Below are 16,965 nucleotides of genomic sequence, written 5' to 3'. Positions count from 1 at the left end.
TCCACAAATCCATTGCTTCTTGGATTATAGGATTCCACAAACCTAAAAAGGGAATTGTACTGAGGGAATTTCTAAGAAAACAATACCACCCTTTCCTTTTTCCTCCCAGGGGCAGGGTGGACCACCTTCAGTCACTAATTTAGCAGAGTGCTGGTTATTTCTATCTCATGAAGTCTTTAATTGGTGTCTTATGTCAGCAGGAATCATGTCCTCATACACCTTCAGGACGCTATGACTAATGAATGTCTGTACCACCAGGGTTAAAATTAGCATCAGTTTGAATGCTCAAAAGCAAAAGTCATCATATCCTAAGCCAGGACAATTTAGCCTTCGGCTGCAAAGAAACCAATGTGGAATATTTGCTGGCTCTCAGATCACATGCAGATGATTTTTCTGCCCAAGTGTGCTTCTCTGATAGTCTCTTGTGGGAATCACAAGCTGAACATTTGTATTTTTTTTGGCAGAGTAGTAATTTCCATTAAAAGATTGTCAGTATGTTGAATGTTCTTTAATAGAACTATCCAAGATATCTCTGAAGTTACTATGAAGGGTTAATGTTGAGAATGACTTCATACACTCTTTTGTGTTTCTGTCCAGATTTCTGGATCAAGCCCATTGAATGGCGTTTCTGGGGTATGATTTTTTTCTGATTATTTCAATATACCGGTCAAATTGGTGTCATACATCTTCTGCAGAAAACTATACATAATACCAAAGCATACAATAAATAGTCTCTCGTGGGAATCAGAAGCTGAACATTTCTACTGTTTTTGCAGAGTAGTATGTTGAATGTTCTTTAATAGAACTATTCAAAGTATCTCTGTAGTTACTATGAAGGGTTAATGTTGAGAAAAAAATCCAAACTTCACATACACGCTACAGGGGTCAGTGCTATCAGTCACAGACCAGGAAAGGGATTTAGGCGTCTTAGTTGATAGTTCCATGGGAATGTCAACTCAATGCATGGCAGCTGTGAAAAAGGCAAACTCTATGCTGGGGATCATTAGAAAAGGAATTGATAATAAAACTGCAAAGATTGTCATGCCCTTATATAAAGCAGTGGTGCGACCGCACTTGGAGTACTGTGTCCAGTTCTGGTCGCCGCATCTCAAAAAGGATATTGAGGAGATAGAAAAAGTGCAGAGAAGGGCAACAAGGATGATTGAGGGACTGGAGCACCTTCCCTATGAGGAGAGGCTGCAGCGTTTGGGACTCTTTAGTTTGGAGAGGAGGCTGAGGGGGGATATGATTGAAGTCTACAAAAGTATGCATGGGGTAGAAAATGTTGACAGAGAGAAAATTTTCTCTCTTTCTCACAATAATAGAACCAGGGGGCATTCATTGAAAATGCTGGGGGGAAGAATTAGGACTAATAAAAGGAAACACTTCTTCACGCAACGTGTGATTGGTGTTTGGAATATGCTGCCACAGGAGGTGGTGATGCCCACTAACCTGGATAGCTTTAAAAGGGGCTTGGACAGATTTATGGAGGAGAAGTCGATTTATGGCTACCAATCTTGATCCTCTTTGATCTGAGATTGCAAATGCCTTAACAGACCAGGTGATCGGGAGCAACAGCCACAGAAGGCCATTGCGTTCACATCCTACATGTGAGCTCCCAAAGGCACCTGGTGGGCCACTGCGAGTAGCAGAGAGCTGGACTAGATGGACTTGGTCTGATCCAGCTGGCTTGTTCTTATGTTCTTATGTTCTTATGAGAATGACTTCATCCTCTCTTTTGTATTCCTGTCCAGATTTCTGGATCAAGCCCATTGAATGGCGTTTCTGGGGTATGATTTTTTCTGATTATTTCAATATACCGGTCAAATTGGTGTCGTACATCTTCTGCAGAAAACCATACATAATACCAAAGCATAAATTAATTGTCTCTCGTGGGAATCAGAAGCTGAACATTTCTATTGCTTTTGCAGAGTAGTATGTTGAATCTTCTTTAATAGAACTATCCAAGATATCTCTGAAGGTATTATGTTAATTATGTTAAGGTATTAGGTTAATGTTGAGAATGACTTCATCCTCTCTTTTGTGTTTATGTTCAGTTTCCAGGATCAAACTTTGTGCATGGTGTTCCCGGGGTATGATTTTTCTAATTATTTTAATTTACCAATCAAATTGCTGTCATCCATCTTCTGCAGAAAACCATGTATAACAGTAAAGCATATCATAAAGAAGACAATAGCTACAATGGTATCAGAATCCAAAATTCACTGACTAAGTCATTGGCCACAATAACCATCTTGCAGGGAGGAACCCTTAAAGAAAATTGTGCTTCTTCCCAAAATAGTTCCTTTTCACTTCTTTGAGAAACTGTGATTGTGTTCCAGCATTTCTTGAGAAACACACTACAGAATTTTGGCTATGTGTATAAGTCGACCCGCATATATGTCGAGGCACCTAATTTTACCACAAAAAACTGGGGCCGTTTCCGCACGGCAGCGGAAACGGCTGGGTCGGCGCTTTTGGCGCCGATCGGAAGACGCTGGGACCGTCCGCATGGACGGTCCCGGGAAGAGGCGGGCAGCCGGCGCCACGGAGCGCCGGCGCCCGCACGAACCGGCTTGTCCCTGGGCCTCCGGCGCGTCGCCGAGGCCTGGGGACACGCCCCCCTGGCCCTGCGTGCCTGCCCGTACGCGCAGGGCCAGGGGGAAATGTCCCCAAACTTTCAGCGACAGCGCCGGAACACCAGAAGATAAAACGAAGATAACTGGAGTGGGGGAGGCGCCATTAAGCCGCTGCCGTTATTTCGACGGCGGCTTCGTAATGGCATCATTCCCAAAAGAACACTTTCTGGCGTTCTGGGAATACGCGTACGGCTGCAAGCCAACGGGCCTGCGTGGTGGCGGAAAACAACGCTGCAGCTGCGCCGCCCGTCGCGAATGGCAGCCTGGAGGCGGTGTTTTTACCATTATCCGGGCAAATTTCTGGCCGGCCAGAAGCGGCCTGGGAAACTTATTGGCTTCATATAAATTGAGGGTGAAGAATGCAGCAGCTACTGGTAAATTTCAAAAATAAAAGTAGATACCATTAAAATTACATTAATTGAGGCATCAGTAGGTTAAATGTTTTTGAATATTTATTTCAAAGAGCAATAGTAAACTAGCTCTGTAAGTGGAAAAGAGGGTCAATAAGAACAATATGGTATCAACAATAACTTTAAAAGTACAAAAACCTTACCTTTTTTGTAAGGAAGGGTTTAAAAAAATGGATCATAGAATAAAAACTGGAATGAACATGCCTCAAAACTACCCTGATTTTTAAAAGAATAGTTCATTATTTTTAGTGTACATATTTTTAAAATTGCACATGGCAGGAGTCATTTTAGAAGGAAAATTCACACAACCTGTCAGGGGAAGAATGTTTGTGTTAGCAGTACCAACATTTCAGAGTATCTTTGGGAGACCCTCCTGATGATACCACCCAGGTTTGGTGAAGTTTGGTTTAGGGGGTCCAAAGTTGTGGACCCTCAAAAGGGTAGCCCCATCTACTATTAGCTTCCATTGGAAACAATGGGGGATGAGAGAACCCACTTTGGGGATCCATCATTTTGGACCCACTGAATATCACCACACCTGGCTGGTATCAGCAGGAGATTATCCTGATGATACCACCCAGGTTTAATTAAGTTTGGTTCAGGGGGTCCAAAGTTATGGACCCTCAAAAGGGTAGCCCCATCTACTATTAGCTCCCATTGGAAAAAATGCGGGATGGGGCACACCCTTTGAGGGTCCATAACATTGGACTCCCTAAGCCAAACTTTACCAAACTTGGCTGGTATCATCTGGAGTGTCACCTGATGATACCCAGAAATTTTGGTGCTGCTAGTCTAAAAACTGCGCCCCCTGGTGGCCAACAAAGTAAAATCCCTAAAATATTTTTTTTTAAACACCTGACTCATGTATAAGTCGAGGGGTGCTTTTTCAGCACAAAAATGTGCTGAAAAACTCGACTTATACATGAGTATATACAGTAATAATTAATCTTACAAGAATTGCACTTTAGCAGGAATTCAAAATCACTGTCCACAAATACACTACTTCTTGGAGTTAGAGGATTCAACAAACCTAAAAAGGAACTGTGTTCACGGATTTTTTTTGAAAACAATACCACCCTTTCTTATTTTCTTCCATGTGCTGGTTGGACCACCTCCAGTCACTGAATTTAGCTATGTGCTGGTTATTTCTATCTCATGAGGTCTTTAATTGCTGTCTTATTCAGCAGGGATCATGTCCTTATACACCTTCAGAACCCCATGACTAATGAATGTCTGTACCACCAGGGTTAAAATTAGCAGCAGTTTGAATGTTCAAAAGCAAAAGTCATCGTATCCTAAGCCAGGACAATTTAGCCTTTGGCTGCAAAGAAACCAATGCAGAATATTTACTGTCTCTCAAATCACACGTGGATGATTTTGCTGCCCAAATGTGGTCCTCTGATAATCCCTTGTGGGAATCACAGGCTGAAAATGTGTATTGTTTTTGCAGAGTAGTAGTTTCCATTAAAAAGATTGTCAGTATGTTGAATGTTCCTTAATAGAACTATCCAAGGTATCTCTGAAGTTACTATGAAGGGTTAATGCTGAGAATGACTTCATCCTTTCTTTTGTGTCCCTGTTCAGTTTCCAGGACCACACTTTGTGAATGGCGTTCCTGGGGTATGATTTTTCTGATTATTTTAATTCACCAATCAAATTGCTGTCATCCATCTTCTGCATGGAGCCACACATAATACCAAAGCATACAATAAAGAAAGCAATAGTTGCAATGGTATCAGAATCCAAAGTTCTCTGAGTAGGTCACTGAACACAGTAGTCATCTTGCAATGAGGAACTCTCTAAGGCCCCTTCCGCACGGGCAGAATATGGCACCCTGGGGATGGCAAAAACGCCGTCCCCAGGGAGCCATTCGCACAGGGGGCGCAACTGCTTCGAAGCTGCTGTTTTCCAACCTCGCTTCCCCAGCAAGGTTTTTGGAAAACGGCAGCTTGGAGCCTCCAAGGCGCCCTCCCCCCCTTCTGCCCTCTACCTACCTGTCCTGCAGCCCTCCGGCATGTCACTGAGGCCTGGGGACATGCCCCCTCTGTCCTGCAACTCCAGAGCAGTCACACAGGGCAGGGGGGCGTGTCCCCTGGCCTTGGAGACGCGCCGGAGGGTCGCAGGACGGGACGGTCGCCCTGACGACGGCGCAGCTCTGCGCCGTCATCCCAGCCAGTTCTGGGACCGTCCATGCGAACGGTCCCAGAGGGGTCGGGTCGGTGTGGAATACACTGACCCGACCCATTCCGCCTCTGTGCAGAAACGGCCTAAGAAAACTGTGCTTTTTCCAAATAAATTTCCTTATATGTGAAACTTTAACTGTGTTCCTGCATTTCATGAGAAACACATTACAGAATTTTGCTGTTCACTCTGCTTACAAGAGATGTATGTTAAAAGGATTGCAAATTCAAAGTCCAGAAATCAACTGGATTTGGTTAAAATACATTTGGTTAAAGCATCCCACAAACCTGGAAGGCAGCGATGAAGAACCTTTTTAAGACCGAGTGCCCAAATTGCAACCCAAACTCAAGTTATTTATCACAAAGTGCCAACCTGGATATTTAACCTGAATGCTGAGGTTTTAGTTTAGAAAAAACTGGTTGGGCCAACCTGCTCTAGCCCTCCAGCAAGTCCTGCGTGCACTGCTCTGTGCCTCTCTAGCATCTCTGCCTCCTCTGCGCCCCCCACCTCGGGCAGCAGCCACAGCACAGGCACCAGGCCTGCCAGCCGAGTCATCCCTGCTTACCGTGATGCATGCATGTCATGCTCAGTGACCCAGGCCAGCCTAGATGTGTGTGTGTGTGGGGGGTGATTTTCTGCCCCCCACATGATGAACTCTGTGTGCGTGTGCCCACAGAGAGGGCTCCGAGTGCCACCTCTGGCACCCGTGCCATAGGTTCGCCATTACTGCTGTAAGGGATCTATACTGGGGCAATGTGTAAAGAAAAAGACCCTTTCTCCTTGCTCAGAATTTCAGCAGGACACCTGCAAACAACCATTAATCAGTGAGCTGGCTATTGCAGCATCATATGGTCTTTAATTATTTTTTTCTCCCTGTTCAATGGGAGTCCTCCTTTAGCACAAACCCATGCCAAACTACCCACATGAATAGGTCATTAACTCCACAATCAAATGCCCATTTTATTCTCATACTGTTTTTCATTGGTTTCTTTAGCAAATTTAGTGTGTGTCGTCCTAAATCTTCAAAAAACTGTTCCAAACAACTGTCACTACCTTTTGGGTTCGGATTAATAACACTTCCAAAAGTCAAAATTGTACTATCATCTGCAAGACAAATTAGCTTTGTGCAGCTGATAAACTAAAAGAGAATGTTTGCTGTCTCTTAATCCTCTGTTTGAGTCTCTGATAGACGCTTGCAGGAACTCCTAGCCCTTGCATTGGTTTGGCAGGGTAGCAGTCAATATTTGAAGAGTGACACTATGATAAATCTTCTTTAATGGAACCATTCAAAATATCTCTGAAGGAACTGTCAGAGGCAAAGTTGTGAATGAATTTATTTTCTTTGTTGTGTTCCTGTTCAGGCTTCTGGATTACCAGGCTTTCCTGATTCAAAACCACAGAGTGTTGTTTATGAGGTACATTTTTTTCTGATTATTTCATTATGCCAAAAAACCAGCTATAGTACCTCCACCTACAAGAAAGGAGATTAATACTTTCAACTGCATAAGAATCCCAAATTTCCTCACATAGACAGCAGCGAAACAATCATCTTTCAGTAGAGAACTTAAAAACATATTTTGCCTCTTCCCAAAAAAATTGCTTATCAGTTAGGTGGAAAACTTTCATTCTTATTACAGCCATCCATAAGGAACACAGGCTCATTCCGCACATGCAGAATAATGCACTTTCAAACTGCTTTCAGTGCTCTCTGAAGCTGTGCGGAATGGCAAAATCCACTTGCAAACAGTTGTGAAAGTGGTTTGAAAACGCATTATTTTGCGTGTGCGGAAGGGGCCGTAGACACAGTTTTTCTATATTTTTTGCAGAGTAGTAATCTGTATTAAAAGAATGTCAGTATGCCAAATCTTCTTTAATGCATGCATCCAAAACATCTCAGAGGGAATACTGAGAATGATTGAATGCTTTATTTTGTGTTTCTATTCAGAACCCTGGTGCTTCAAGTTATGTTGTTTCTGGCTCAAGCAGTGGACATTCTGAGGTATAATTCTTCTCACTACGTTAGTGTACCTGTGACATTTGTACATTTTTGGAAACACATACAAAGTATCACCAGCTGCAATACAGGAGACAATAAATTCCCCAGTAGCAGAAGCACAACCTCACTTACTGAGACCCCAAACAGAATAAGTAGTGTTCAGGAGTGAAACAGCAAACTAAAGTTGGCTTCTTCCTCATTCTTCCTCAAACACCCTTTCTGCATGGGCCATTAAAGTGTGCTAAATGCCAGATAAAACCCAGGCTGGAGGGGGACTTCGCATGGACCCTGCTCCTAATGAGGATCCACTTCGCATTTCCCCACCCAACCCAGGTTATTCAGAATCATGATTTTTCAATTATTTTGTTTTAAAGCCGCACAGCTGAGAGAATGACTAGGCAGGAGTCACATAAAGCGGGTGCGATTCTCTAGTGGGATTTAAATCTCTGAGGCCCCTTCCGCACACGCAAAATAATGCATTTTCAAACCACTTTCACAACTGTTTGCAAGTGGATTTTGCTATTCCGCACAGCTTTAAAGAGCACTGAAAGCAGTTTGAAAGTGCATTATTCTGCATGTGCGGAATGAGCCTGACTCAAACTTGTAGACCAATGCAGGGACTAAGGGCCATATGACGACCCTGGGGGCCAGTAGTGCCTGCCTGAGAGGGGAGGTAAGAACCACAACAAAAGATGCGTGGCCGTGCAAAGGTGTGCAGGCTGTTTGCATGGCTAGCAGTCCACGGTTCACCCAGCCATGCAAACGGGCTGGGGTGAGGATGGGTTCATTTGACCTGCCATTCACCTGCATTTATTGGCCTATGCAGAAAGGGCCAAAGTTTCATTGTTTTACAGAGATTCATAAGAAGCAGTGTGCAAAACATTGCTTTTCCATGGGATAAAAAGAAATGCCCGTTAAACAAATTTCACAGAATAGGTCCACAAATCTGCTATTTCTTGATTTATAGAATCCCAAAAAGCTGAAAAGGAACTATGCTGATGGGATGTTAAAATATCAATTCCTTGATTTCAGAATGCCCTTGAAATCCCAAGTTTCTGGAATAGTATTTAGCAGATCTGTCTGAAATATCTCTGAAGGAACTGTGTGGAGGGAATTTTGACAAGGACTGTTAAATGCCAAATAATGCCATTTAAAGTCTGTTAAATGCCAAATAAAACCCAAGTTTCTGGAATAGTATTTAGCAGATCTGTCCGAAATATCTCAAAAAGAATTGTGCGGAGGGAATTTTGAGAAGGACTCAATCCTTCCTTTTGATTTACCATTGGACTCTTGTAGCGATTACAGGCAGAGGATGTCTAAATTAAATAGATTAAAGTAGTAATCTAAATTAAAAGAATGTCACTATGCCACATCTTTTTTTAATACAACCACCCAAAACATTTCAGAGGGAATATTGGGAATGACTTAATGCTTTTTTTGGTCTTTCTATTCAGAACCCTGGTGCTTCAAGTTATTATTATTCTGGCCCACTCAGTGGAGGTTTTCAGGTATAATTTTTCTCATTACTTTAGTATGTTTGTCAAATGTATATCCTTGTGCACTTTTGGAAACACATACAATGTATCACCAGTTGCAACAAAGGGGACAATAAACTCCACAGTAGCAGAAACTCAACCTCACTTACTGAGACCCCAGACTGAATAACTAGTATTCAGGAGAGAAACAGAAAATGAAATTTTGCTTCTTTTTCATCAGTTACATCTCAAAGTCTCATTGTGTTACACACATTCATGAGAACCACTCTGCAAAACATTACTCTTCCATGGGAGAAGAAATACACATTAAAAGAATTTCACCGATTAGGTCCACAAATTAGCTACTTGTTAGTTTATAGAATCCCACAAAGCTGAAAAGGAACTGTTCTGATGGGATATTGCAATACCAATTCCTTGATTTCAGAATGCCCTTTAGATCCCAAGTTTCTGGGGCCCTTTCCGCACGGGCCAAAAACGGCGGCCTGGGAACGGTAAAAACACCGCCCCCAGGCCGCCGTTCGCACAGGCGGCGCTGCTGAAACGCAGCAGCGCCGACCTGGCTCCCCTTCCCCTCCCTTAGGGTGGTGTCGGGCAGATCCTCAAAAACACCCCTTTAAAGGGGTGTTTTTGAGAAAACAGCGTGTTCCCTGCGGCGCGGTGCGAATGGCACCGCCGGGAACACGCTGTTTCCCCCTTTCCTTTCTTACCTGGAGGTCGGAGGGCAGCGTGGGCGGGGCTTAGGAAGACAGCAGGGCGACGACGGCGACAAGGCAAGTAAGAGAGGGACAGGGAAGAGGCGGCTCCATGCGGAGCCGCCTCTCCTGCGCCGGCCTCTGCTGGGGCCGCTCGCACGCTTGCGTGCGAACGGCCTCCACCCCCATGCCGGCAGAATTCTTGCCGGCGTGAGGGCGCCCGGAGGCCTGTGTGGAAAGGGCCAAAAATAGTATTTAGTAGATCTGTCCAAAATATCTCTGAAGGAATTGTGTGGAGGGAATTTTGACAAGGACTGTTAAAGGCCAAATGATGCCATTTAAATTCTGTTAAATGCCAAATAAAACCCAGGCTGGAAGGGGACTTTGCATGGACCCTGCTTCTAATGTCGATCCACTTCACATTTTCCCAGCCATACCAGGTTATTAGTTTTAGTTATGCCAGGTTATTCAGAATCATGATTTTCATGATTCTTTTGTTTTAACACATCTTGCAGCATGGCTGGGTGAACGACTAGGCAGGAACCACATTAAGCAGGTTCGATTCTCTAGTAGGATTTAACTCTCTGGCTCAAAACTGCAGACCTATGCACAGGCTAAGGGCCATATAAAAGCCCTGGGGGTCAGTAGTTCCTGTCAGCGAAGCTGTACATCAGGGGAAGGTAAGAACGACAATAAAAGATGCGCTGCCATGCAAAGGTGCACAGCACGATCACATGGTTGGCGGTTCACGGGACACCTACCCATGCGAATGAGCTGGGGCAAGAACGGGTTCATTTAACCCGCCTTTCACCTGTATTGGCCCATGCAGAAAGGGCCAAAGTCTCATTGGGTTACAGACATTCATAAGAAGCACTGTGCAAAACATTGTTCTTCCATGGGATAAAAAGAAATTCACATTAAAAAAATTCACCGATTTGGTCCGATTTGGTCCACAAATCAGCTATTTATAGAATCCCACAAAGCTGAAAAGGAACTATTCTGATGGGATATTAAAATACCAATTCCTCAATTTCAGAATGCCCTTTAGATCCCAAGCTTCTGGAATAGTACTTAGTAGATCTGTCCAGAGCCCTTCGGGGATAGGGCAGGATACAAAACTAAATAAACAAATAAACAAGCAAGCAAGCAAGCAAGCAAACAAACAAACAAATAAATAAATATCTTGGAAGGAATTGTGCGGAGGGAATGTTGAGAGGGGCTCAATCCTCCCTTTTGATTCACCATTGGACTCTTGTGGGGATTACAGGAAGAGGATATCTAATGGTTTGGCACAGTAGTAACATAAATTTTTAAAAAATGTCACTATGCCAAATCTTCTTAATACAACATCTCAGAGAGAATATTAAGAATGACCTAATGCTTCATTTTGTATTTCTGTTCAGAACCCTGATGCTTCAAGTTATTTTGTTTCTGGCCCAGGCAATGGAGCTTTTGAGGTATAATTTTTCTCATTACTTTAGTATAGCTGTCAAATATGTATCCTTGTGCATTTTTGGAAACACATACAAAGTATCACCAGCTGCAATAACGGGGACAATCACTTCCATAGCAGCAGAAGCTCAACTTCCTCAGTTTCAGAATGCCCTTTAGATACTATGTTTCCCAAGTATAATTTAGTAGATCTGTCCAAAATATCTCTGAAAGAATTGTATAGAGGGAATGTTGAGGACTTAATCCTCCCTTTTGATTCACCATTATACTCTTGTGGGGATTACAGGCAGAGGATATCTATTGGTTTGGCACAGTAGTAATCTAAATTAAAATAATGTCAGTATGCCAAATCTTCTTTAATACAACCACCCAAATCATCTCAGAGGGAATATTGAGAATGACTTAATGCTTTTTTTTTGGTCTTTCTATTCAGAATTATGGTGATTCACGTTATTTTGAAACAATCTCACATGGTGGAATTCCTCAGGTATAATTTTTCTCATTACTTTAGTATATCTGTCAAATTTGCATCCCCATGAATTTTTGGAAACACATACAGAATAGCCCCAGCTGCAATAAAGGGGACAATAAACTCCACTATAGCAGAAGATGACCTCACTGATACCCCAGACTGAATAAGTCATGTTCAGAAGAGAAACAGAAAATGAAATTTTGCTTCTCCCTTATTGGTTAAACCTCAAAGTCTCATTGTGTTACAGATATTCATAAGAACCACTGTGCAAAACATTGCTCTTCCATGGGATAAGAAGAAATGCACGCGAAAGGAATTTCACAGATTAGGTCCACAAATCAGCTACTTATTAGTTTATAGAATCCCACAAAGCTGAAAAGAAACTATGCTGATGGGATGTTAAAATACCAATTCCTTGATTTCAGAATGCCCTTTAGATACCATGTTTCCCAAGTATTATTTTGTAAATCTCTCCAAAATGTCTCTGAAGGAATTGTGTGGAGGGAATGTTGAGGACTTAATCCTCCCTTTTGATTCACCATTATACTCTTGTGGGGATTACAGGCAGAGGATATCTATTGGTTTGGCACAGTAGTAATCTAAATTAAAATAATGTCAGTATGCCAAATCTTCTTTAATACAACCACCCAAATAATCTCAGAGGGAATATTGAGAATGACTTAATGCTTTTTTTTTGGTCTTTCTATTCAGAATTATGGTGATTCACGTTATTTTGAAACAATCTCACACGGTGGAATTCCTCAGGTATATTTTTTCTCATTACTTTGGTATATCTGTCATGAATTTTTGGAAACACATACAGAATAGCCCCAGCTGCAATAAAGGGGACAATAAATTCCACTGCAGCAGAAGATGACCTCACTGATATCCCAGACTGAATAAGTCCTGTTCAGGAGAGAAACAGAAGATTAAATTTTGCTTCTCCCTTATCAGTTACACCTCAAAGTCTCATTGTGTTACAGATATTCATGAGAACCACTGCGCAAAACATTGCTCTTTCATGGGATAAGAAGAAATGCACATGAAAGAAATTTCACAGATTGGGTCTACAAATCAGCTACTTGTTAGTTTATGGAATCCCACAAAGCTGAAAAGGAACTATGCTGATGTATTGTTAAAAAAAACCACAATTCCTCTATTTCAGAATGGCCTATAGATTCTCCGTTTTTCAAGAATTCTTTAGTAGATCTGTCCAAAATATCTCTGAAGGAATTGTGCAGAGGGAATGTTGAGAAGGATTCGATCCTCTCTTTATATTTACTATTTTACTATTTTACTTGTGGGGATTCTAGGCAGTGGATTTCTGTTGCTTTGGCTGAGCTGAATCTATACTAAAATAATGTCAGTATGCCAGATCTTCTTAATACAACCACCCAAAATATCTGGGGGAATATTGGAAATGATTTGATGCTTTTCTGTCTTTCTATTCAGAACTCTGGTGCTTCAAGTTATGTTGTTTCTGGCTCAAGCAGTGGAATTCCTCAGGTATAATTTGTCTCATTACTTTAGTATACCTGTCAAATTTGTATCCTTGTGCATTTTTGGAAACACATACAATGTATCACCAGCTGCAATTAAGGGGACAATAAATTCCACAGTCAGAAGCTCAACCTACCTTACGGAGACCCCAGACTGAATAAGTCCTGTTCAGGAGAGAAACAGAAAGCTAAATTTTGCTTCTTCCTTATGAAGAACGATGCTGATGGATGTTAAAAAAAATCAATACCTCTGTTTCCCCTTTAAATCGAAGGGCATTTCCTGGAGTCGTAACTGCACAGTGCAATGCCTATTTCATATTGTATTTAATAGCTGTTTTGTATTCGTGCAAAGGGTGTCCTCATAAATTTTAGAACACAATGCCATACCTTTATGGTTAGGATTAACAATTGCTTTACATCTGAAGGCCAAAGTGGTAGTATGATAAGCCAGGACATGTTATCTCCATGGAAAAGATAAATCAAAAGATATTTGCTTTCTCTCAAAGCACCTGCTGAAGAGTACACGCCCTAGTTTGAAAATTCAATAAAATTTTGGTGGATCACACATGCACCATTTCAACATTGGGGTGCTGTGTGGTTTCCGGGCTGTACGGCCGTGTTCTAGCAGCATTCTCTCCTGACGTTTCGCCTGCATCTGTGGCTGGCATCTTCAGAGTGATTCCGGCCGTGAAAGCCTTCGACAATACATTTCAACATGTTGGTAGATTTATATTCTACATTAAAATGCTCTCAGTTTAGCAAATATTATTTATTAGATCTATCCAAAATACCTCTGAAGGAATTGTGCAGTGGGAATGTTGAGAATGAGTTAATCCTCCCTTTTGATTCACCATTAGACACTGCAGTGAATTATAGGAAGATGGCATCTATTGGCTGGGCAGAGTAATAATACATATTTAAAGAATGTCAGTATGCGAAATCTTCTTTAATGGAACCATCCAAACTGTCACAAAGGGAATGTTAAGAATGTCTTCAGGCTCTGTTTGTTGTTCCTATTCAGATTTGTCATTACTTTCTGAGCTCAATCCCACACAGCGGATTTTCTGAGGAATGATTTTTTAAAATTACTTTAGTATTCCAATTGGTGCCCTCATACTTTTTGAGAAACACATCAATATGATCACCACAACAATCAATGAAACAATTAGTAAATCCAATAGTTTCAGAAACCCAACCTCAGGCCGTTTCCGCACGGAGGCGGAAGTGGCTAGGTCGGCGCATTTCGCGCCGACCCGACGACGCTGGGACTGTCCGCACGGACGGTCCTGAAAAGAGCCAGGACGCCGGCGCCGCGGAGCGCTGGTGCCCGGCCGACTCGGCGTGTCCCTGGGCCTCCGGCACGTCGCCGAGGCCTGGGGACACGCCCCCCCGCCCTGCGCGCCTGCACCAGCAGCGCAGGGCAGGGGGGCATGTCCCCAGGCCTCGGCGACGCGCCAGAGGCCCGGGGACAAGGTAAGTGCCGGGATGGAGTGGGGGGGAGGCATCTTGAAGCTGCTGCTGTTCGCTTGGCAGTGGCTTCAAGGCAGCGTTTCCCCAACAAGTGCGCTTCCGGCGCGCAGAACTTGACGATAACGCCGGCTTCGTGGCAGTAGCGGCGCGAAGCGCTGACTCGCGATGCAGCTGCGCCCCCTGTGTGAATGGCGGCCTGGAGACGGCGTTTTTGCCGTCTCCAGGCCGCCATTAAATGCCCGTGCGGAAACGGCCTCAGTTATTGAGATACCAGAGCAAATACATTGTGTGAAGCAGAGAAACAGCAACCTAAATTTTGCCCCTTCCCAGAGCCGTTCCTTACCTGATATGTGTTGAAGTTTCATTGTGTTACAGCCATTTATCACAAGCACTGTGCAAAACATTGTTCTTATTGGAACAAGAAAAGATCCCTGTTAAAAAGAACTTCAATTATGAGGTCCACAAATCAGCAGCTTGTTAGTTGGAAGAATCTGTCCGGCTGAAAGTCCTGATGGGCTGTTAAAAAAACATACCTCTATTTCAGAATTCTCTTTAGATCCCAAGTGGGCCACCTTGGCTCAGTAACTCTACAGCCTAAGAGAGTTTTCACTGTCTCTCAGAGCACCTGCTGATGTGTTCATGTCCAAAGTTCATTCTCCAATAGACTCTTGTAGGAATCATAGGCGCAGTATTTCTACTTTTTTGGTAGAGGAGTAATCTGCATTAAAAGAGTGTCAGTGATCCACTCTTCACAGCACAAATAAGGCATCCCAAAGATGCAAAGGGTGGAAGTCAATACAGCTTTTTCCCAAGACATCCTCAGGACACCTTATTTTAGCTCAAGGCTTTTTTGGGGGGGGGGCCCAAAATGTGTATTTTTTCTTTAAGACATAATATCCTACTTGGCTGTGCAAACACAAACAAGCAGGATACTTTTTTTGCTTTTCTCTTCCCTTCCACCAATACAGCACTTACTTTCATTTTCACAGCAGCTTGCACCCCAGATTTTCTGCAGCTTGAGAGTTCCCGCTGATGCCATTTGCTGTATTTGTTTCCCACTGAGTTTTCCTTGTAAAACGTTCATGAAGGAAGTTTGTTCTCCCTGGTGATCCTGTGGACATGCCATTTTCCTCTCTCTCTCTCTCTCTCTCTCTCTCTCTCTCTCTCTCTCTCTCCCCCCCCCCCCCCCCCCCCCCCGGGGAGCTTTATTTGTAGCTATGATGATATGGATAGGAAACTCGCAGCTGCTAGGATCTGGTGCACTTCCCATTAAAATGCATTGGCCTCCCACTAAGAAGCATTTTTCTGTTCAGTAGGGAAACACTAAGGCCTGGTCTACCCAGTGCTTTTTAATTGGTAGTAATCTGTATTTGAAAAGTGTCAGTATTCCAAAACTGCTTGAATTTTCTTTAACAGTACCATCAAATATATCTCAGAGGGAATGTTGGGAATGACTTACCCTTTATTTTGTGTTTCTATTCAGGCCCAAAATTCTGCTGGCTCAGGCACAGTGTATAGATATCATGAGGTATGATATTTTTCTTATTATTTTAATGTCTATTGTTTTGCCAGGCAGTAATCTCAATCTGTATCCCAAATCTTCTTTAATTTTCTTTAATAGAACCATCCAAAAATATCTCAGAGGGAATGTTGGGAATGACTTACCCTTTATTTTGTGTTTCTATTCAGGTCCAAAATTCTGCTGGCTCTCTGCCCTCAGGCGCAGTGTATAGATATCATGAGGTATGATTTTTTTTCTTATTATTTTAATTTCTATTGTTTTGCCAGGCAGTAATCTCAATTTGTATCCCAAATCTTCTTTAATTTTCTTTAATAGAACCATGAAAAAATATCTCAGAGGGGATGTTGGGAATGACCTAATCCTTTTGTGTTTGTGTGTGTGTGTATGTTCCTATTCAGATCCATAATCCATCTGGCTCTCTGCATCCAGTGCATAGCATTTCTGCGGTATGATTTTTTTTTCTTGTTATTTTAATATACCAGTCAACTTGGTGTCCTCCAACTTCCTCTGAAATCAGGATCCCAAGTAACCTCACTAGGGCCCTTTCCGCACGGGGCCAAAAACAGCGGCCCAGGGACGGGAAAACACCAGAATTTTAATGCTGTCAATTCAATTGGTTTCTTCTCTTCCTTCAAATTACCTCTGCCAAGTCAATCTTTTTTTTTCTTTTATAACCATTCTTACATGGTGGCATCTAGCATGTATTTTCTCCTGTTTCCTTTATCACATTAGAAGCTTGCATGTCTTTCTTAATTTCTGGTATATGGTAAAAGCAATAGAAGTAGGAGCGCAATCCAGCAAATTTGAAACATTGCCAAGTGGCCCTAAACAGAACAGAAGTCTACAGTAAACAAGCAAATCCATGTGTGATGTTTTCAACCCTAGTTCCTTGGGAATTTTTAGACTAATATCTATCGTTTGTTCTCTAGGTCTAGGACCACTGAGGCCATGACTTACGGAAGACACTGGTCCACAATGCCTTGCCGTTGGTCTGCCTTCTGCCTCACCATTTCCAGCCAATCATAGATCTTAGTAATACAGTCTATATAAATTCTGTAATCCTTGCTGATTTTTGTCATCTTTATGACAACTACTGATCTACTTTGTGCAACAATAAAAAAGCATTCATGTTAAAA

General features: G+C 42.6%; 1 protein-coding gene across 50 annotated transcripts in view; it reads left to right on the top strand.

The window, feature by feature from the left end:
- LOC125434739 (uncharacterized transmembrane protein DDB_G0289901-like) overlaps nt 1-16,965 on the top strand; it is a 76,063-nt gene extending 59,098 nt beyond the window's left edge. For 43 of the 50 annotated variants that reach the window (XM_048500408.1, XM_048500393.1, XM_048500392.1 and 40 more), the window contains 15 exons: nt 598-633; nt 1,755-1,790; nt 2,058-2,093; nt 4,634-4,669; nt 6,592-6,645; nt 7,176-7,229; nt 8,681-8,734; nt 10,818-10,871; nt 11,300-11,353; nt 12,050-12,103; nt 12,791-12,844; nt 15,791-15,835; nt 15,997-16,050; nt 16,228-16,275; nt 16,759-16,965. In XM_048500408.1, coding sequence (XP_048356365.1) covers nt 598-633; nt 1,755-1,790; nt 2,058-2,093; nt 4,634-4,669; nt 6,592-6,645; nt 7,176-7,229; nt 8,681-8,734; nt 10,818-10,871; nt 11,300-11,353; nt 12,050-12,103; nt 12,791-12,844; nt 15,791-15,835; nt 15,997-16,050; nt 16,228-16,275; nt 16,759-16,764 — 675 coding nt within the window. In that variant the 3' untranslated portion in view covers nt 16,765-16,965. The remainder of the gene's footprint in view (nt 1-597; nt 634-1,754; nt 1,791-2,057; nt 2,094-4,633; nt 4,670-6,591; nt 6,646-7,175; nt 7,230-8,680; nt 8,735-10,817; nt 10,872-11,299; nt 11,354-12,049; nt 12,104-12,790; nt 12,845-15,790; nt 15,836-15,996; nt 16,051-16,227; nt 16,276-16,758) is intronic. The other 7 variants (XM_048500368.1, XM_048500359.1, XM_048500365.1 and 4 more) reach the window with 6 other exon arrangements.

Source organism: Sphaerodactylus townsendi, linkage group LG06, assembly GCF_021028975.2.
Source record: "Sphaerodactylus townsendi isolate TG3544 linkage group LG06, MPM_Stown_v2.3, whole genome shotgun sequence".
NCBI classification, from domain to species: Eukaryota; Metazoa; Chordata; class Lepidosauria; order Squamata; family Sphaerodactylidae; genus Sphaerodactylus; species Sphaerodactylus townsendi.
The sequence above is the reverse complement of the archived record's forward strand: the minus strand, read 5'-3'. Positions and strand labels throughout refer to the sequence as shown.